The sequence below is a fragment of the Myxine glutinosa genome, chromosome 11 (assembly GCF_964187855.1).
Source record: "Myxine glutinosa chromosome 11, kmMyxGlut1.1, whole genome shotgun sequence".
In the NCBI taxonomy this organism is placed as follows: Eukaryota; Metazoa; Chordata; class Myxini; order Myxiniformes; family Myxinidae; genus Myxine; species Myxine glutinosa.
This window is the reverse complement of record NC_136271.1, coordinates 88,663,733-88,685,308: the sequence shown is the minus strand read 5'-3', so window position 1 is coordinate 88,685,308 and position 21,576 is coordinate 88,663,733. Positions and strand designations below refer to the sequence as shown.

The following is a 21,576-nucleotide window of genomic DNA, read 5'->3' as shown; positions in this document are numbered from 1 at the left end:
TTTCGCAGGTCGAGGCTATTTAGCAGGTCGAGGTTATTTAGCAGGTAGGGGTTATTTAGCAGGTAGATGTTATTTAGCAGGTAGAGGTTATTTAGCAGGTCGAGGTTATTTAGGAGGTCGAGGCTATTTAGCAGGTCGAGGTTATTTAGGAGGTCGAGGCTATTTCGGAGGTCGAGGCTATTTAGCAGGTCGAGGTTATTTAGCAGGTAGAGGTTATTTAGCAGGTAGAGGTTATTTAGCAGGTAGAGGTTATTTATCAGGTCGAGGCTATTTAGCAGGTCGAGGCTATTTCGCAGGTCGAGGCTATTTAGCAGGTCGAGGTTATTTAGCAGGTCGAGGTTATTTAGCAGGTCGAGGTTATTTAGCAGGTCGAGGTTATTTAGCAGGTCGAGGTTATTTAGCAGGTCGAGGTTATTTAGCAGGTCGAGGTTATTTAGCAGGTCGAGGTTATTTAGCAGGTCGAGGTTATTTAGCAGGTCGAGGTTATTTATCAGGTGGAGGTTATTTAGCAGGTAGAGGTTATTCAGCAGGTCGAGGCTATTCAGCAGGTCGAGGCTATTCAGCAGGTGGAGGCTATTTAGCAGGTCGAGGCTATTTAGCAGGTCGAGGCTATTTAGGAGGTCGAGGCTATTTAGCAGGTCGAGGTTATTTAGCAGGTAGAGGTTATTTAGCAGGTAGAGGTTATTTAGCAGGTAGCGGTTATTTAGCAGGTAGAGGCTATTTAGTAGGTGGAGGTTATTTAGCAGGTAGAGGCTATTCAGCAGGTCGAGGTTATTTAGCAGGTAGAGGCTATTTAGCAGGTAGAGGCTATTTCGCAGGTAGAAGCTATTTAGCAGGTCGAGGTTATTTATCAGGTAGAGGCTATTTAGCAGGTAGAGGCTATTTAGCAGGTAGAGGTTATTTAGCAGGTCAAGGTTATTTAGCAGGTAGAGGTTATTTAGCAGGTAGAGGTTATTTAGCAGGTAGAGGTTATTTATCAGGTCGAGGCTATTTAGCAGGTCGAGGTTATTTAGCAGGTAGAGGCTATTTTGCAGGTAGAGGCTATTTAGCAGGTAGAGGTTATTTAGCAGGTTGAGGCTATTTAGCAGGTCAAGGTTATTTAGCAGGTAGTGGTTATTTAGCAGGTAGAGGCTATTTAGCAGGTAGAGGTTATTTAGCAGGTCAAGGTTATTTAGCAGGTAGAGGTTATTTAGCAGGTAGAGAGTATTTAGCAGGTAGAGAGTATTTGGCAGGTAGAGGCTATTTAGCAGGTAGAGATTATTTAGCAGGTAGAGGTTATTTAGCAGGTAGAGGCTATTTAGCAGGTAGAGGTTATTTAGCAGGTCGAGGTTATTTAGCAGGTCAAGGTTATTTATCAGGTGGAGGTTATTTAGCAGGTAGAGGTTATTCAGCAGGTCGAGGCTATTCAGCAGGTCGAGGCTATTTAGCAGGTCGAGGCTATTTAGCAGGTCGAGGTTATTTAGCAGGTAGAGGTTATTTAGCAGGTTGAGGTTATTTAGCAGGTAGAGGCTATTTAGCAGGTAGAGGTTATTTAGCAGGTAGAGGCTATTTAGCAGGTCGAGGTTATTTAGCAGGTAGAGGTTATTTAGCAGGTTGAGGTTATTTAGCAGGTAGAGGCTATTTAGCAGGTAGAGGCTATTTAGCAGGTAGAGGTTATTTCGCAGGTAGAGGATATTTAGCAGGTAGAGGTTATTTAGCAGGTCGAGGTTATTTAGCAGGTCGAGGTTATTTAGCAGGTCGAGGTTATTTAGCAGGTAGAGGTTATTCAGCAGGTCGAGGCTATTTAGCAGGTTGAGGCTATTTAGCAGGTCGAGGTTATTTAGCAGGTCAAGGTTATTTAGCAGGTAGAGGTTATTTAGCAGGTAGAGGTTATTTGGCAGGTAGAGAGTATTTGGCAGGTAGAGGCTATTTAGCAGGTAGAGGTTATTTAGCAGGTAGAGGTTATTTAGCAGGTAGAGGATATTTAGCAGGTAGAGGTTATTTAGCAGGTCGAGGTTATTTAGCAGGTCGAGGTTATTTATCAGGTGGAGGTTATTTAGCAGGTAGAGGTTATTTAGCAGGTAGAGGCTATTTAGCAGGTAGAGGTTATTTAGAAGGTCGAGGCTATTTAGCAGTTCGAGGTTATTTACCAGGTAGAGGTTATTTCGCAGGTAGAGGTTATTTATCAGGTGGAAGGTATTTAGCAGGTCGAGGCTATTTAGCAGGTCGAGGTTATTTCGCAGGTCGAGGCTATTTAGCAGGTCGAGGTTATTTAGCAGGTAGGGGTTATTTAGCAGGTAGATGTTATTTAGCAGGTAGAGGTTATTTAGCAGGTCGAGGTTATTTAGGAGGTCGAGGCTATTTAGCAGGTCGAGGTTATTTAGGAGGTCGAGGCTATTTCGGAGGTCGAGGCTATTTAGCAGGTCGAGGTTATTTAGCAGGTAGAGGTTATTTAGCAGGTAGAGGTTATTTAGCAGGTAGAGGTTATTTATCAGGTCGAGGCTATTTAGCAGGTCGAGGCTATTTCGCAGGTCGAGGCTATTTAGCAGGTCGAGGTTATTTAGCAGGTCGAGGTTATTTAGCAGGTCGAGGTTATTTAGCAGGTCGAGGTTATTTAGCAGGTCGAGGTTATTTAGCAGGTCGAGGTTATTTAGCAGGTCGAGGTTATTTAGCAGGTCGAGGTTATTTATCAGGTGGAGGTTATTTAGCAGGTAGAGGTTATTCAGCAGGTCGAGGCTATTCAGCAGGTCGAGGCTATTTAGCAGGTGGAGGCTATTTAGCAGGTCGATGCTATTTAGCAGGTCGAGGCTATTTAGGAGGTCGAGGCTATTTAGCAGGTCGAGGTTATTTAGCAGGTAGAGGTTATTTAGCAGGTAGAGGTTATTTAGCAGGTAGCGGTTATTTAGCAGGTAGAGGCTATTTAGTAGGTGGAGGTTATTTAGCAGGTAGAGGCTATTCAGCAGGTCGAGGTTATTTAGCAGGTAGAGGCTATTTAGCAGGTAGAGGCTATTTCGCAGGTAGAAGCTATTTAGCAGGTCGAGGTTATTTATCAGGTAGAGGCTATTTAGCAGGTAGAGGCTATTTAGCAGGTAGAGGTTATTTAGCAGGTCAAGGTTATTTAGCAGGTAGCGGTTATTTAGCAGGTAGAGGTTATTTAGCAGGTAGAGGTTATTTATCAGGTCGAGGCTATTTAGCAGGTCGAGGTTATTTAGCAGGTAGAGGCTATTTTGCAGGTAGAGGCTATTTAGCAGGTAGAGGTTATTTAGCAGGTTGAGGCTATTTAGCAGGTCAAGGTTATTTAGCAGGTAGTGGTTATTTAGCAGGTAGAGGCTATTTAGCAGGTAGAGGTTATTTAGCAGGTCAAGGTTATTTAGCAGGTAGAGGTTATTTAGCAGGTAGAGAGTATTTAGCAGGTAGAGAGTATTTGGCAGGTAGAGGCTATTTAGCAGGTAGAGATTATTTAGCAGGTAGAGGTTATTTAGCAGGTAGAGGCTATTTAGCAGGTAGAGGTTATTTAGCAGGTCGAGGTTATTTAGCAGGTCAAGGTTATTTATCAGGTGGAGGTTATTTAGCAGGTAGAGGTTATTCAGCAGGTCGAGGCTATTCAGCAGGGCGAGGCTATTTAGCAGGTCGAGGCTATTTAGCAGGTCGAGGTTATTTAGCAGGTAGAGGTTATTTAGCAGGTTGAGGTTATTTAGCAGGTAGAGGCTATTTAGCAGGTAGAGGTTATTTAGCAGGTAGAGGCTATTTAGCAGGTCGAGGTTATTTAGCAGGTAGAGGTTATTTAGCAGGTTGAGGTTATTTAGCAGGTAGAGGCTATTTAGCAGGTAGAGGCTATTTAGCAGGTAGAGGTTATTTAGCAGGTAGAGGATATTTAGCAGGTAGAGGTTATTTAGCAGGTCGAGGTTATTTAGCAGGTCGAGGTTATTTAGCAGGTCGAGGTTATTTAGCAGGTAGAGGTTATTCAGCAGGTCGAGGCTATTTAGCAGGTTGAGGCTATTTAGCAGGTCGAGGTTATTTAGCAGGTCAAGGTTATTTAGCAGGTAGAGGTTATTTAGCAGGTAGAGGTTATTTGGCAGGTAGAGAGTATTTGGCAGGTAGAGGCTATTTAGCAGGTAGAGGTTATTTAGCAGGTAGAGGTTATTTAGCAGGTAGAGGATATTTAGCAGGTAGAGGTTATTTAGCAGGTCGAGGTTATTTAGCAGGTCGAGGTTATTTATCAGGTGGAGGTTATTTAGCAGGTAGAGGTTATTCAGCAGGTCGAGGCTATTTAGCAGGTCGAGGCTATTTAGCAGGTCGAGGTTATTTAGCAGGTAGAGGTTATTTAGCAGGTTGAGGTTATTTAGCAGGTAGAGGTTATTTAGCAGGTAGAGGCTATTTAGCAGGTAGAGGTTATTTAGAAGGTCGAGGCTATTTAGCAGTTCGAGGTTATTTACCAGGTAGAGGTTATTTACCAGGTAGAGGTTATTTAGCAGGTAGAGGTTATTTAGCAGGTAGAGGTTATTTAGCAGGTAGAGGATATTTCGCAGGTGGAGGCTATTTCACAGGGAGAGGCTATTTCGCAGGTAGAGGCTATTTCGCAGGTAGAGGATTGACACAAAGACTGCACTTTAATCTAAATCGGAAGAAATGAATGAAAAAATGCACAATTTTTATATTGAAATATTACACCTTACGAAGGCACGTTATCTCACCCTGGGGTCTTCAGGGAATATGCTATCGACCAAGACCTTGTACCTTGGTCTGAAGGCTCGAAAGCAGCTGCATATGTCTAAAAAAAAAACACAGCAATTAAACTCCATGTTTGATACACATTAGCATTCAAAATGTATCCGATAGATTTCAAGCCAGAGATGAGCAGTGAAGGTGAAATATCAGCAAAACAGTCACAGGTGGATAGTGGGAGGAAGGGAATAACATCTGGCATGAAAAATGCCTGCTTGGATGAATAATTAAAGGAAATACCTGCTACACTTTCAAGTGTTAATTAAGAGGCCACAAGGAAGGCGGAATTTAAATATCTCACATAAACCTCACGGTTTTCAAGGCAAAATGACCTCGCAGGAAATTTGAATTACGCTCCAGCAATTTCCAATATTAACGAAATTTGATTTATCAACTACTCGAACCTTCTTTATACAAAACCAGAGGCATCGCACAGTTGGATCATGTGTTCAGGAGGATTCACTTACACATCTCCAATTATTCCATTCAAACGGAACACTTTCTCAAATGCTCCGGAAATAAAATAATAAATTGTCAAAATAATCATTTTTAATATTGATAAAATGGTGATGTTAAAAGAACGACAAGATAACCTCTCGAGCGGTGATCAATCAAAGCAAATCGTGTCTCTGGGTATCCGAGGACACGAGGTGCTTTCCATCTCCCCGCAACGCTCGGCCGGTACGGAATACCAAGCAGGTATCGGGACGAGGCACCGCGTACCTGTACCTTCGAACACGATGTCACACTCGCTCCAGCCAACGTACAGCTCCACGGGGTCGCTCGAGTAGGACAGACACATCAAGGGCTGCATCGTCTCTGGGTCAATGGGCCAGAGCTACGCTCCGGTGTGATCGCGAGAGCCTCCACGAGCTGGCGTGACGTCACCACTATCGGGTTCCTTCTTTTATTATTTCCTTTTTACCGGTCACCGAGCAACTCCTCCTCCTGCACTTGATGAATCATCATGGTGGCAGACGGCTTGCGTCAAATACTAAATATCAATTCCAGAATGGAATTGCCTTTTTCGTTACAAAGTAAACCAACAATACCTTGGTATTAATGGAAATTTATCAAAACTACGCATCCAGGTAAAAATATGTCAGTTATTACATTGATCATTTACGACAATGGTGCCACGATGCATGGTGCAATGACCTTGGAAAAAGGTTAAACATCTCTTCCAACTGCACCCCTTTCCCAAATAAACAGAAAATCCAAGGTGGAAAGTGCGCACTCAAGTTATTGGGATTTGGGTGGAAATATCGCCTCAAAGCATCAACAAAAGGTCCATTCTGGCCAAACTATCCTGAATCATTTGCACACAAAAATACATTGTACACACTTGTACACAAAAATTTACCCAAATGCCAAATGTAACGTTTTGCCCAGGTGTATAGTATCAGCCCAGGCTGGTCTCAGTTACAATTGTGCTTTAATTGTTGCGAACATGTACAGTACCTATATAGAAAGTGTAAACCCCCTTTAAAAATTTTCACCTTTTGTTACCTTATAGCCTGAAATTAAATTAGATTAAATCAGACTTTTTCCAACTTTATTTACATCGTAACCCACAACTTCCAAGTGAAAAACAAATTCTACAAATTTCAGAAAATTCATTAAAAATACAAAACTAGATTATCTTGTTTGGATAACTGCCCTCCCCCAGCCCCCTGAGTTAATACCTGGTGGAAGCACCTTTGACAGCAATTGCACCTGTGAGTCTGTTTGGATAGGTCTTTACCAACTTTGCACACCTTCATTGGGCAATACTTTCCCATTTTTCTGGACAAAAATTTTCAAGCTCAGTCAAGTTGCATGGGGAATGTTGATGGACAGCAAGCTATGAATGCGCCACTCAAGGACATTTATCGTTTTGTTCCTTAGCCACTCCAGTGTAGCTTTGGCTGTGTTCTGCGGGTAGTTGTCATGCTGAAAGGTGAACTTCCGTCCCAATTTCAACTTTCTATTAGACAGCAGCAGGTTTCCCTCTTGAATTTTTCTGTATTTTTCTCCATCCATTTTCCCTTCTATCCTGACAATTGCCCCAGTCCTGACTGATGAAAAACATCCCCATAACATGATGCTGCCACCACCATGCTTCACAGTAAGGATGGTGTTCTTTGGGTGATGTGCTGCGTTGGGTTTGCGCCAAACGTAACGTTTTGCATTTGGGCCAAAAAGCTCCATCTTGGTTTCGTCAGACCACAAAACTTTTTGCCACTTGGCTGCAGAACCTCCAGAGTGGTATTTTGCAAACCTCAAACGTGACTCAAGGTGGGCTTTTTTGAGTAATGGCTTCCTTCTTGCCACCATACCGTACAGGCCAGATTTGTGGAGTGCTTGGGATACTGTTGTCACATCACGTGTCACGTGCACCCCGTGACCATTCTTTGCCATAAAGGCCTTTGCCATAAAGCAACTCTTTCAAAGTTGCCATTGGCCTCCTGGAGGCCTCTCTGATCAGTCACCTCATTGCTTGGTCATCCTGTCTAGAGGGACGGCCTGATCTAGGCTGGGTCTTGGTAGTACTATACACCTTCCATTTCTTAATGATTGTCTTGACTGAGCTCCAAGGGATATTCAAGGCCTTTGAAATAATGTCATACCCATCCCATGATATGGGCCTTTCCACAACTTTATCCCAGAGGTATTTTGAAAGTTCCTTGGTGCTCATGGTCGAGTATTTGCTGTGACTTGCACGACCCAGCAGAGTAAACACACAGGAACAGCTGATTTTATTCTGAAACAATCAGAATCACTACAATGTAACACAGGTGGATGCCAATTAACTTGGTAATTTTGAAGGTGATTGGTTACACCTGAGCTAATTTACAATTGCTATTATAAGGGGGGTGGGCACTTATCCAACCAAGATATTCTCGTTTTGTATTTTTAATTAATTTTCTGAAATTTGTAGAAGTTGTTTTTCACTTGGAAGTTGTGGGTTACGATGTGTAAATATAGAGGGAAAAAGTCTGATTTAATGTAATTTAATTCCATGTAACAAAAGGTGAAAATTTAGAAAGGGGGTGTAGACTTTTTATGGGCACTGAATTGATGATTGTAATTGACTCTGACAAGTACGCTGCACGATAACACAGGAAGGATGAAAGCATGAACTACACGTATGAAATTCATTAATTCGCCAATTCATTCCGACTGGAGGTTCAAAGTAATGGCTTGGAGATCTCGCGAGATCTTGGAGACGGCGGCAGGGATTTTCGAAGCTCCACACGGTCTCCACGTTTTTCGAAGTTAAGTCTGTTCACAATTGTATTTTGTCGAAACTGTATTTATCTTTCGGTGTGTGAAGTTATTGTGTGCAACTTTGGTTGTTTCTCGGTGTTTATCTTTCATAAATTGATCGTCTGTTTGCCGTGTCGCGAGCAAGGCCTTTGAGGCCTTGTACAGTGTGCACTGTACAACCTTGAGGCTTTGTTTTTCTCAGCGGTCCGTCTTTTGTGATCCAATAACTTTCGTTCTCTGTATTCCCAGTCTTTTCACCCATAGCCTACTTCCTTGTGTAAATCTCAACTCAAAAAAAAATATATATATATACATTTCCTTCTCTGTTCTCATTCGTTTATTCATTCTTATTCGTTCGTTCGTTCTTCGACCACGTGTTTCTCCCCCATTTCCCCAGATAGTTTTCACTCATTAACCTTCAATGTTTACACTTTCCCCTCAAGTTATGTATTCCGTCATATTTTATAACACCTTTTTCTTCTTCTTCTTTAAAAGGCTGCTTTCGACTTGCTCACCAAATCAATTCATCCCAAAAAAAATATCCATCTCCTATAGTGCCTTTGTTCTACATTCCCTAAACTCTCCTGCACTCCATCCTCCATCCAGCGTCCTTAAACGTATTTTTAACTCGAAGGTCACAAGAAACTCATTTTGCAATAAATGTTCGTTTCCCATAAATCGTACACTTTCAAAAATCCAATCTCACCCCTCCCCTCCAAATCTTCCCCATAACCCCTCCCCTCCAAATCTTCCCCATCACCCCTCCCCTCCAAATCTTCCCCATCACCCATCCCTTTCAAATCTCCCCCCTTGCCCCCTCCCTCCTAAACTACCCCCTCACCCCTCCCCGCCAAGACGCCCCCTCGCCCCTCCCCTCCTAGACTCCTGCCTCACCCCTCCCCTCCAAATCTCCCCCATATCCCATCCCTTTCAAATCCCTCCCCTTGTCCCTTCCCTCCCAAACTCCCCCCTCACCCCTCCCCTTCAAATCTCCCCACCCTCATTGCTTCTCAATTTCCCCCCTCTCACTCCCCCTCCTCAAAGCGTCCTCCCCGCTTCTTCCCCCTTCAAACTCTCACCTCCATCTCCCCCAACCTTCTGCCTCGCTCTTCCCCCTCCTCAAATAACACCTCATTGTGGCTCACCCAATCACCATCAAACCTTCTGTCCGCCCCATCCTTCCCTTTCTCCGAGCTATTCTGAAATCTCTGACACACCTTCAACAGCTCTCCCTACCTCTTCCACCTCTTCCACATCTTACCCTACCCCTCCTCCCCCCTGTTCTGTATCTGATGCTCCCCCTTCCTCTTCATTAACGGTATGGACCTCAAACATCCGGGCCTTCGTTCAAACTTAACTGATCTCTCCATACAGGTTGCTTCTGTCAAACCAGACGTGATCTGCCTAACAGAAACTTTCCTCCTTTATGATGTCTCTGATTCCATAGTATATCTCCCGGGCTACTCCCTCCTCCGGTATGATAGACCTGAGCCTCGTCCTGGAGGCGGGGTTGCTATCTTTATCAAAAACTCTCTTCCTCACTCGCCCTGCACTGCACTCTCTCCACCTCACCCCCAGGAATACCTCTGGCTACGGCTTCCCCTTCGCTCCCAACTCTTGTTCATATGTGTGTTGTACCGTCCACCAAACAGTGATGACTCCATCTACATCTCGCTGTCTGATGATATGGACCAACTTCTATCTACTCATCCCAACTCTCTCTTCCTCATATGTGGTGATTTCAACTGTCATCATGCCAGTTGGCTGGGTGTGGGTACCTCGCTCACCAGCCATGGCTCCTCAGCAAAGGACTTCTGCGACTCACTGGGACTGACACAATCTGTCAATTTCCCGACCCGGATCTCAGTCAACGGAACATCTTCTCTTCTGGACTTGGTTATGACTAACTTCCCTGAAAATGTCTGCTGCTCTTCTTCTGCTCCGATCGGATCATCTGATCATGTCCTTGTTAAAGTGGACATCTCTCTGACCATCCTCAGGGAGCCTGCTCAGCGTCGGCGAGTCTGGCATTTCACTCAGGCCAACTGGCACGGTCTTCAAGCAGCCATCAATCATCTGGACTGGTCTCCCATCTCTACCACCTCTGACATCAACTCATCCTGGGAATTCTTCCAAAGTAAATTGCTCTCTCTCATGCACAGATTTATCCCATCTCGTCTTCAGTTGTCATACCCTTCCTCCCGTCCATGGTACACGGAATCTTGTGGTGAGGCTGTTGCCCAGAAACAACTTGCCTTCGTCTCCTGGAAAGCAAATCCAACGGAAGGAAATCTCATTTCCTTTCACAAAGCCCGAAACAAGTGTGTGTCCACCCTCAGGAGAGCCAGGAAACAATATCTCTCCGTTCTCAAGACCGAACTCTCTTATCTGTCCCCCTCTTCCAAATCCTGGTGGCGTCTGGTCAAATCCGTTTCTGGTGTTTGTTCCCCCTCCATCCCCTCCCTTACCTCAAACGGCTACACAGCTGACTCCGCACGTGAAAAAGCTGAATGCCTCAACTCTGTGTTTGCCTCTAAATCTTGTGTCCCAAACCCATCCCTCTCTGTACCCACCATACCCAGTCGTACCCTGCTGCTCCTGGACTCCGTGTCCTTTCCTCCTGACAAGGTGGAAAAGTTACTGTCAACCCTCGACTCCGATTCTGCAACTGGACCCGACGGCATCAGCCCACGGGTCCTAAAATCCTGCTCTGCTGCTCTATCTCACCCTCTCTCTGTTCTCTTCACCCTCTCTTTTGCTCAAGGTCAACTGCCATCTGCTTGGAAATCAGCCAACATCACCGCTTTGCACAAAAAAGGTGCAAAAACAGATCCTAGCAACTACAGACCAATCAGCCTTCTCCCAATTATCAGCAAAGTCATGGAATCCATCATTGCTTCGGATATGAAATCTTTCCTCTTCTCCAATGGCTTGATCTCTGATCATCAATTTGGTTTCAGACCAGGTCACTCTACTCTGGACATGCTGCTTCTGCTGTCTCAACAATGGATGGAGGTCCTCAATGCCAAACAGGAAATTAGAGCTGTCTCCCTCGACATATCACGTGCCTTCGACACGGTCTGGCACCCCGCTCTGCTCACCAAACTCTCCTCCTTTGGTATCCATGGAAATCTCCACGCATGGCTGGCGGACTTCCTCTCTAGTCGTCGTCAACGTGTGGCCCTGAATGGGTTTCTCTCATCTCCTCTTCCTGTTCAGGCTGGAGTTCCCCAAGGCAGTGTTCTGGGCCCCGTGCTTTTTCTGGTCTTCATCAATGATCTCTCTGACTCTCTCGAAAATCCTCTCTATCTCTTTGCTGATGACTCCACTCTCTGCCGCTCCATTCCTCTTCCCTCAGATCGGCAGTCTGCTGCCTCCTCACTCTCTGAAGACCTGGACATAATCACAGACTGGTCAAACAAGTGGAACATGTCTTTCAATCCTGACAAATCTCACACTCTTACTATGTCTCTCCGAAAAGATCGACTGGACAACCCTCCCATCTACTTTCTCAACAATCCTCTCCAAGAAGTTCTGTCGCTCAAGATTTTGGGTCTCACTATCTGCCATGATCTTTCTTGGGAAAACCACATTTCCAAGCTGGCCTCCAAAGCCAGTCGCCGACTGGGCATCCTCCGTCGTGCGAAGTCCTTCCTCGGCACACCTGAGCTCCTCACCACATACAAGGCTTTCATCCGCAGCTCAATGGAATACTGTTCTCCCCTATGGGCCGGTGCTCCTGCCTCACACCTAGCTCGGCTTCACGCTGTTGAAACCAAAGCTTTCAGAATTATTGGAATCTCCCGCGATGAAGCTATCTCTGAGGGCCTTTCACTCACTCACCGCAGGCAGGTAGGTGGTCTTTCTGTCTTCTACCGACTCCTCTCCGGTCTTGCACCCCCAGCTCTCTCTGTGCTCTGTCCCCCAAATATTCCTCCAGGTCGCACAAGATCTGCCAGCAACCCTCTGATGGTTAAACTGCCGAAATCTCGGCTCTCTGCTCACCTTCACTCTTTCATTCCTCTTTTCTCCCGCCTCTGGAACAAACTCCCTCACTCCCTTCAATCCCACTCCTCCCTCCAGGTCTTTAAAACAGCTGTTCACCACCATCTCTTTATCTTCCCCCATCCAAAACCTTGATCTTTTCTACCCCCGCTAATTCACCCCAGATCCACCTTGTTTGAAATTCCAACTTCTTTCCTGGAAGTCCTGGCAGTGTCCATATGTTTTATACCTCTCCCACCGCCCCCTTCCCACGCCCCCCCCCCCAAAGCCCTCGCCCTCTCTCAGATATCTCGATGTCTCCATGTCTCTCGGTCCCTGCTCTCAAATGTTGTGTTTGTGTCCTTCCCCCTCTCTCCCCATCTTGTCTACCACTCCCTATGTTATATGTTTTATGTGTCGGTTTGTCTTTCTGTGTGATTAATGTTCGCTCTTTCACGAGCCTCGATCTTGTATACAAAAAAGAAAAAAAAAAAAAAAAAAAAAAAAAAGCTATGGGCCGAGCCAAATAAACATTGAAAAGCTTCACATTATACAAGTAAACATAAAATTTTTCGTTCGAAATGGTACCCCACTCAAAACTGCAGATGATAAAGCAATGATTATTTGTCCGTGTTTGATTGATATCACACAAATAAAGGGAAGTTGGGGGAGGTAAAATAAAGAAACACTAGAGCAAAGTCGAAGGCGTGCCTTCGCAAATCCCAATGCTTCCCACATAAAGCAAAGTTGGACAATAAAAAGTTCCACGAGGAATGACCCAATATCACATTTTAAATTGAATTTTTGAGCAGTGAAGTCACTTCAATATTTGGCTATTTCCTTCCTTCGATCCGTCCATCCATCCATCTGGCAAAAGATGAAGAAAAAGAAACTTTCCAACCACCATCTTTAATTCTAAAGCGTTCCAAAGGGTATTTCTAAAGGGTAATTCTAAAGGGTAATTCTGAAGGGTATTTCCAAACGGTAATTCTAAAGGGTAATTCTAAAGGGTAATGCTAAAGGGTAATTCTAAAGGGTAATTCTAAAGGGTAATTCTAAAGGGTAATTCTAAAGGGTAATTCTAAAGGGTAATTATAAAGGGTAATTCTAAAGGGTAATTCTCAGGGGTAATTCTAAAGGGTAATTCTAAAGGGTAATTCTAAAGGGTAATTCTAAAGGGTAATTCTAAAGGGTAATTCTAAAGGGTAATTCTAAAGGGTAATTCTAAAGGGTAATTCTAAAGGGTGATTGTAAAGGGCAATTCTAAAGGGTAATTCTAAAGGGTAATTCTAAAGGGTAATTCTAAAGGGTAATTCTCAGGGGTAATTCTAAAGGGTAATTCGAAAGGGTAATTCTAAAGGGTAATTCTAAAGGATAATTGTAAAGGGTTCTAAAGGGTAATTCTCAGGGGTAATTCTAAAGGGTAATTCTAAAGGGTAATTATAAAGGGTAATTCTAAAGGGTAATTCTAAAGGGTAATTCCAAAAGGTAATTGTAAAGGGTTCTAAAGGGTAATTCTCAGGGGTAATTCTAAAGTGTAATTCTAAAGGGTAATTCTAAAGGGTAATTCTAAAGGGTAATTCTAAAGGGTAATTCTAAAGGGTAATTCTAAAGGGTAATTCTAAAGGGTAATTCTAAAGGGTAATTCTAAAGGGTAATTCTAAAGGGTAATTCTAAAGGGTAATTCTAAAGGTCTAAAGGTATTGGGTTTTATTTGTTTCTTGGGTTTTCCTCTTTTATATTAAAAATGCCAAACTGAACCGCTTGCTTCATGAGCCTGGTGTTGGCTTAGCAGTTAGGGTGCCGGCTTGGGATCCTAGGATCCTGGGTTTGAATCCCGGTCGATCGCTGAATTAACACCAGGGGGGTTGACTCAGCCTGTCATCCTTCCGAGGTCAGCATATTGAGCACCAGCTCACTGGTAATTCCCTGTTAGGCGCAAGAGGCGACTAACAGGGTTGGCGGCAGGAAGGGCATCCGGCCATAAAACATTGCTTCAAAAAGGGGATTGGGAGAAAAAGGCCAACTCCTCCTCTGCGGGGGAAAATGGCCTCTAAAGGTGGTTCAACCGCTTGCTTCGGACACAGGTGTGATTTTTATTCTCACTTTGAACCCTGTGACCTTAAGTCTCCACCCCTGATGCATGAACCCAGGGGTCAAATCCAAAAAATCGTTATATATTTAATGCATCCCCCAATGTTAATTGCACATATAAGGTCTCATTAGAAGATGTTTTAAAATGTGCATGCAATTGTTTTTTGTGGTATTTGACCTTTTGACCCCTCCAGGAGGCAGGGTCCAAAAATGGCAATGATCTTGCTCCTTCTTGCCATGTAGTGATCACAAGTACCAAGTTTGATAAATTTCTGCACAACCATTTCGGTCTTAGGAGCAGACGGACAGACAGACGGACAGATGGGCGGAGACAATTACAAAATACCCCACCTTTTTTTTCTTTTTCAAAAAGCGTGGGGATAATAAACTTAAGAAAATGAAATGAGCGAAAGAGTATCAGGGAAACCAGAAAAAAGAGGGAGATAGAGATGGAAATATTAGCTCGGTCCCCAAAAAGCAGACATTGTGCAATGTCCGCCTGGAATGTCAAATGAACAGCAGAAGAGTGGAAGAGGGGAGAGATATCCATAGTTCCTTCAGCTTATATTCATTTGGAGGAAGGGAAGGGAAAATAAGGTTACTTAGCAGAATCCTTTAATTAAAGTATATTGTCCATTGTCCATTAATGACCTCGTAGTTCATTTAAAAGTACACTGATGATTACTGATGTCTTTGTCCTGGATGTGGTTCAAACAAGAAGCTCCTCGATGAGCCTTCGATCAATGTACAAAATGAATAATTAAATAAAGGCAGCATCTTTCCATGGCACTCTGCCTGGCGATCAATGACAGCCGCCTCCACTTTAAGAGACCATGATTCGCGAACATGATCTCATTGCTGGTATTGTATTACACATCTATTGTAAACTCTATTTTTTTAAACAAAGATATTGTTTGCTCTTCTTGAGTATATTATATATTTTTCCTGAATGCTGCCCATCCTAGGATGTGCATTCACTTCTTCAAAATTATCCATTTCTATGATGTGGCCTGATAAACACAGTAATTGGATAGAATAATAAAATAATAAATTTCACCATCGAACAAGGAAAACAAGGCCATTCTTGTGTCGCACGTACTTGGAGATCTTCCAAGATCTTGGAGTTTCAGGCATACTCTTTTGTGTGTTGTCCTCGATCCATATGCTGAGGGTCTTCCCCATCCTTTCTATGTGAACATCCCGGACATGGGTGACCAGTGACCACCTTCGTACTCGATACAGCACTCACTGAAACTCTCATGAATTGCCTTCTCCTTCTTCCATATATAGTGAACGGTGGATTTGTTGACACCGTAATGCCTGCCCACTGAGGCCGCACTCTCTCCTCTTGAAAGCCGGTCAAGCAGCTCCACTCTGTGGCTGAGGCTCATCACTTTCCTCTGCCTCTTGGTAGTCGACACATCTCCGGCACTGGTCTTGCGCTTGGGAGCCATGATTGAACGATGAGCAGAGCGAGAGTCAAAAACACAGGTCGAAGCAACGGGACGAGAACAATGATCGAGATCGAGGACACAATCTGTTTATGTAGGAATGCGAGCATTGTGGGTATTGAGCTTATCTGCTAATTTCAATAATAGATTTAATGAAGCATTTGCATTCGATAACTCGTGGAGTTTGACTTGTTTTTGTCGCTGATGGAACATCCCCCGAAGCGTTTTCATTGTGGAAGATCTCTGATGATGCTTTACTGTAAATTGCAAACTGTAATCGATTTAATGAAGTGTTTGCATTCTAAAATTCGTGGAGGATGACTCGTTTACACATCTGGTGGAATATCCCACGAGGCTCGCTTATAGTGCAGATAAAATTTGCGCCTGCGAAAGCCATGAAAACGCAAATCATACAGCAGTGAATGTGTGGTACTGTACTGTACTGTACTGTATAAGCAGGCCATGCTTGTGGCTTGTACAAGATGTTTTTTTGCGTACGTACATCCAGCAACTTTATGCATGGCTGGTGAAAGCTTGGTTTTTATAAATGTGTCAAGCTGGCGGCTCATGAAATATTTTTTTGCACCCCTGAAAAACCGCGAATTCACGGAACACAGCCGCGAATAGAAAAAAACCCACGAATTTGTGGGACACTTTTCCGCGAATAGAGAAACCGGTTGCATTTTATGAACCGTGAATACGCGGATTCCGCGAATAGCGGGGTCCGACTGTACTTCAATTGAAATAAAATAATGATATTAAAGATTGCTTAAAAAGGAAGTTTAGCACGAGTGAAGCAGTCTTGTACATCACCATTGTACACCGCCTTATTTAGCATGTCCAAGAACTGCCAATCAGAAGTGTTTTCAAAGTGATAGAGGGCGATTTGTGTTCTACTGTGTTCAAGTATACAATTCTATTTAAATAAAATAAAGATTGTAATCGTCATATCAATCAATTCATTCTGGAATTTACCACCACTTCACTCATTGTCTGTTACACCAACCTATCTAATGTGTTAAACGAGTTATTCATACCTATTGTTTGTGTCATTCATGACATCCTTTAAAACAAACAGTAAGGTTCCTGTTTGGAATCATTAAAAAAAAATTGATTGCCAGACAGGGAGACAGAGTAAAAACATGATCTCACTCCTCTCTGCGCAAGCTCGATCGGGAGACAAAATCATAGCCAAAATATGGTAAAACTACAGGTTTCTGATATTCGTGTTCAAAATATTAACATTCAACTTAAATGAAGTTGTTCCTCGATCATAAATTTATATTTACTGACAGACGAAAAGACGGACATGAACCAATTGCTAGCTTAACCCCGCTTTTCCACATGGACAGGGTAATAATAATAATTATTATTATTATTGTAGTAATAATAATAATAATAAGGATAATAAGATGGTCGAGTCTAAAACATCATAAGATAAATAAGTGTGAAAGTGTATACCATAATACAGGCGAAAAAGACTTCAATATTAATGCAATTAAACGATATACAGGGTGATTGAAAAGTAACTCCCTATTTTAAAATATTTAGAAATTATTTATTTATTGTAATATATTTCTCAAATATTTAGTGTTTGTTCCTTAATGTATGAGAATTTAATCTGTGTTGGTTTTTTTTCAGATTATGTTTTGTTTGAAATTCGGAAGCCCTACAAACATGGCTGGACGTCTTACCCTGCAGGAGCGTGCCCAGCTAGTGGTATGAAGATTGGTCTGATCTCTTTAAAAATATCCTCTGGTCTGATGAAGCGGTATTTCACATCGGTGAGTTTGTGAACCGTCACAACTGCTATTACTGGGCAGGAGAAGATCCTCGTGTTATTTCTGAAAAAACGCAATATCGGCCCAAGGTAACGGTGTGGTGTGGAATGACTTCGGAAAGGATTGTAGGTCCCTTCATTCTTCGCGATACCATGAATGCCAAAAGGTACCTCACCATGCTGCAAGACGAAATCTGGCCAATTATCAGTGCTTCGGAGAATGTTGAAGATTTGATTTTCATGCAAGATGGCGCTCCTCCACATTTTGCTATTGTTGTTCGTGAATGGCTGAATGCCCACTTCCCTGGGAGATGGATGGGTCGTCTTGGTCCGTATGAGTGGCCAGCCAGGAGCCCTGACTTAACACCATGTGACTTTTTTCTTTGGGGTTGGGTAAAAGTGCAAGTCTACTGTACCAAACCAACGACTTTGGAAGAACTTGAAGGGCGAATACGAGAAGTTATGTCTTCCATCCCACAAGAGTTCCTGGTGAAATCAGTTGACGCGGTTCCCGGGCGGCTTGAGAAGCTGGTGGCGAATTCTGGTGCCCATATCAAATTTTAAATAAAACATCATGCTATACGCTTTCTTCTTATATCCATTTCTTGTAAAAATTATAGTTAAGAAATAAATTATAAGTATTTTAAAATAGGGAGGTACTTTTCAATCACCCTGTAGATATGCACATACACTTGATGCCCGATGGCCGCTCCCGTAGGGAGCAGGTGTTTCTAGTTATGATAATGCCCCACTTTCCCATAAAAGTAACAAGAATGCCCGCAATGTGGACACAACCTGTGACAAAATCGAGTAACGGACCGATTGGGAAATGCACATTTAATGCGCCATTGAAATATTAACTCGACACACTCATCCATGTCACCCTCTACAGTCTACACAGTCGCGGAATGATTAACCCCAACATGGGGCCGTTCAAAAATTACGTCACACTATTTTTTTTTTTTTTTGGTGTAACAGAACGTAATGCTTGATTACCGTGCGTTTTGATGGGCTTCATTAAACCTTTACCTGATTACAAAACCAAGCAGTGTATAATCAGCAGTGGCCTACAGGCCTAATGTGTTATGCCCACCAGAAAACATATATGGTGGCCATATCATTCGCTTTGGTGCTATGGTGGGTGGAGTCAAGAGACAGATGTGGGTGTGGTCTCGCAGCAGTCCAACCAATGGGTGCACATTTCAAAAATCGACTCCAACAAGAAACCCAACAACAACAGCAACATAAAGTTATTGTAGACATATCACAGGTAAAAACAAAAATTGGGGTGTCCGTCCCAGCAACGCAGAAGGTTCCCATGCACACCGCGAGTATAACCACCACGTTCCTCAAACAAACAAAAAAAAAAAACAGACATTCCCCCCACATCTATGATTACTAAAGTTTTCATTATACTATAACAGATAATTGGTGTATCTTAGAATGAGCTGTGACTTGCAATACAATCTACCACCAGCATCAGCACCACAGGATACACATTTACATGGAGAATTTGCATCATCTCCCACACCCAAACCTCCGCGACTGATTTTCTTTAACGTCTAAAACCTTCCACGGAAACCCCAAAATTTCAACTCATTCCAACCGGAGCTTTAGGAACACATAGAATGAACGAACGAACGAACGAACGCACACACACACACACACACACACACACACACACACACACACACACACACACACACACACACACACACACACACACACACACACACACACACACACACACACACACACACACACACACTTTGACTGACCCGAGTGGGAAGGGGGGGGTGGCCTGAGATTTGGCTGACCCGAGTGGGAAGGGGGGCCTGAGATTTTAAAAACCATCCCCGGGAATATTACCACAAATGAACTACAACTGGAGGCAATCCGGGGTTCGGTGACGATCCTGAAAATTTAACTTAGAACAAAACTCTGAAAAGGTTTAACAGTTTGGTCCATGAACGGTGATCTCTTACCGAAGAGGAGGTTGATACTTTGGGTCCTGGGGGGACTTTGTTCCACCTCCTGAAACCCACAAATGGAGATAACAACCAACGACCGACATATATACACATATACACACACACACACACACACACACACACACACACACACACACACACACACACACACACACACACACACACACACACACACACACACACAGAACACACACATACAGTACACACACATACAGTACACACACATACAGTACACACACATACAGTACACACACATACAGTACACACACACATACAGAACACACACATACAGTACACACACATACAGTACACACACATACAGTACACACACATACAGTACACACACATACAGTACACACACATACAGTACACACACATACAGTACACACACACACACACACACACACACACACACACACACACACATATATGCACATATACACACATGACACACACACACACACATATATATATACAATAATATGTTATATTCAATATACAAGGGGGGAGAAGTAAGGGCAGAGGGGAGCATGGACACGGGTTTAACACCGGTGGGACACGAGGACAAGTTTCGCCAAGGGGGTTGTGGAGGACACAGACAGGGGACACCAGACGGGGGACAAGCACGTTACTGTGGCGTGTTGTCCACCTGGGGGGTGTGATGGGGACACGGGGTCCACCACCTCACCTTGGGGGGCGTAGGTGTGTACCACCTGGGGGAGCATGGAGTCCAAACCTGGGGGGTGCGTGGGATCCGTCAACTGCGGAGCGTGGGGTGCAGCACCTGATTTAGCACCGGAGCGAGCGCGGGGTTTACCTGCAGGCATGTTACGGCCTATTCGGTTCGTGCAGTCAAGCAGCTTCTTGGTCGGACGGCGGATGTTTTCACCAACACCTGAGCCCGAGAATAGGAGGAAAAGGTTACGTGGATCTCCCGATTCGGATCTTTGGGGCTTGAGCCCCGAGTTTAGGTCGACCTGCGGCCGCAGCGATTTAAAGGGAGGAACAGAGTTACGAAGTGGCGCTTCCTGTATCACAGAAACCGGTTATTAGTTTCTCAACACTAGAGGTCGCCCTATGTCCACCTGTCGGGGTTAACCCTTCTTCTTCTTCTTCTTCTGCTAACCCGATAATTAATTAGTCTATCAACACTGGAGATCGTCCTATATGCACCTGTCGGGTTAACACTATTTCTTCCTCCTCTTCCGCTTCGTCTTCTTCTTCTTCTTCTGACAACCCGGTTATTAGTCTATCAACACCAGAGGTCGTCCTATGTCCACCTGTCGGCGTTAACACTTCTTCTTCCTCTTTCCCCGCTGCTTTTTCTTCTTCTTCTTCTTCTCCTTCTTCTGACAACCCGGTTATTAGTCTATCAACACCAGAGGTCGTCCTATGTCCACCTGTCGGCGTCAACACTTCTTCTTCTCTTCTCCTTCTCCTTCTTCTTCTGACAGCCCGGTTATTAGTTTCTCAACACCAGAGGTCGTCCGATGTCCACCTGTCGGGGTTAACACTTCTTCTTTTCTTCTTCTTCTTCATATTTTTCTTCTGACAACCCGGTTATTAGTCTCTCAACACCAGAGATCGTCCGATGTCCACCTGTCGGGGTTAACACTTCTTCTTTTCTTCTTCTTCTTCATATTTTTCTTCTGACAACCCGGTTATTAGTCTCTCAACACTAGAGGTCGTCCTATGTCCAGCTGTCGGGGTTAACACTTCTTCTTCTCTTCTTTTTCTACCACTTCTGCTTCTTCTACTTCTTCTTCTGCTTCCTCTTCTTCTGCTTCTTCTTCTTCTCTTTCTTCTTCTACTGACAGCCCGGTTATTGTCCCCCGTCGTACCGCAGAGCGAAAGGGGGACTATGGTTTTCCCCTCCGTCCGTGTGTCCGTGCGTACGTGCGTGCGTCTGTTCGTCCGTGCGTGCATGCGGGCGTGCGTGCGTAAGCGAAGGACCCAATTCTAATTTGGTGTGTGGGTGCAACCCACATCAAAATCCAAGATGGCCGCCGCCATGTATGTCTGATGCCATGTATGTATGAACCTTGTTAGTTTCTCAACACCATAGGTTGTCCTATGTCCACCTGTCGGGAGTTAACAAATCTTCTTCCTCTTAAAAGGTCACAATTATTCCCACGTTCGCGTGGTGTTGACCGGCGGAAGCTTGGCCCAAGGCTTTCACGAAGCTGTTGGTCAGGCCTGACTTTCGACTAAGGTTAGAGCAGGAATGTTGGAGTTTGACCAGGATGCCGGAGATAGCTCGCCTACTTTGTGAGTTAACCCTTTACGATTCACAAAATACACTCTTCATGGGCGGAATAATAAG

At 43.9% G+C, this 21,576-nt stretch overlaps 1 protein-coding gene across 3 annotated transcripts in view; it reads right to left on the bottom strand.

Moving 5' to 3' along the window:
- Positions 1–20,561, bottom strand: part of LOC137437113 (protein EFR3 homolog B) — a 206,575-nt gene extending 186,014 nt beyond the window's left edge. The window contains exons 1-2 of one of the 3 annotated variants that reach the window (XR_013624995.1): positions 20,071–20,484; positions 4,674–4,750 (exon numbers count right to left, since the gene is read on the bottom strand). Coding sequence is in view for 2 of the 3 variants with exons in the window: in XM_068131505.2 (XP_067987606.2) it covers positions 4,674–4,750; positions 5,428–5,518 (168 nt within the window). In the remaining variant the exon portion in view is untranslated. Of the gene's footprint in view, positions 1–4,673; positions 4,751–5,427; positions 5,645–20,070 lie in introns of those variants that run through there. The other 2 variants (XM_068131509.2, XM_068131505.2) reach the window with 2 other exon arrangements.
- Between the last annotated feature and the right edge of the window lie 1,015 nt (positions 20,562–21,576).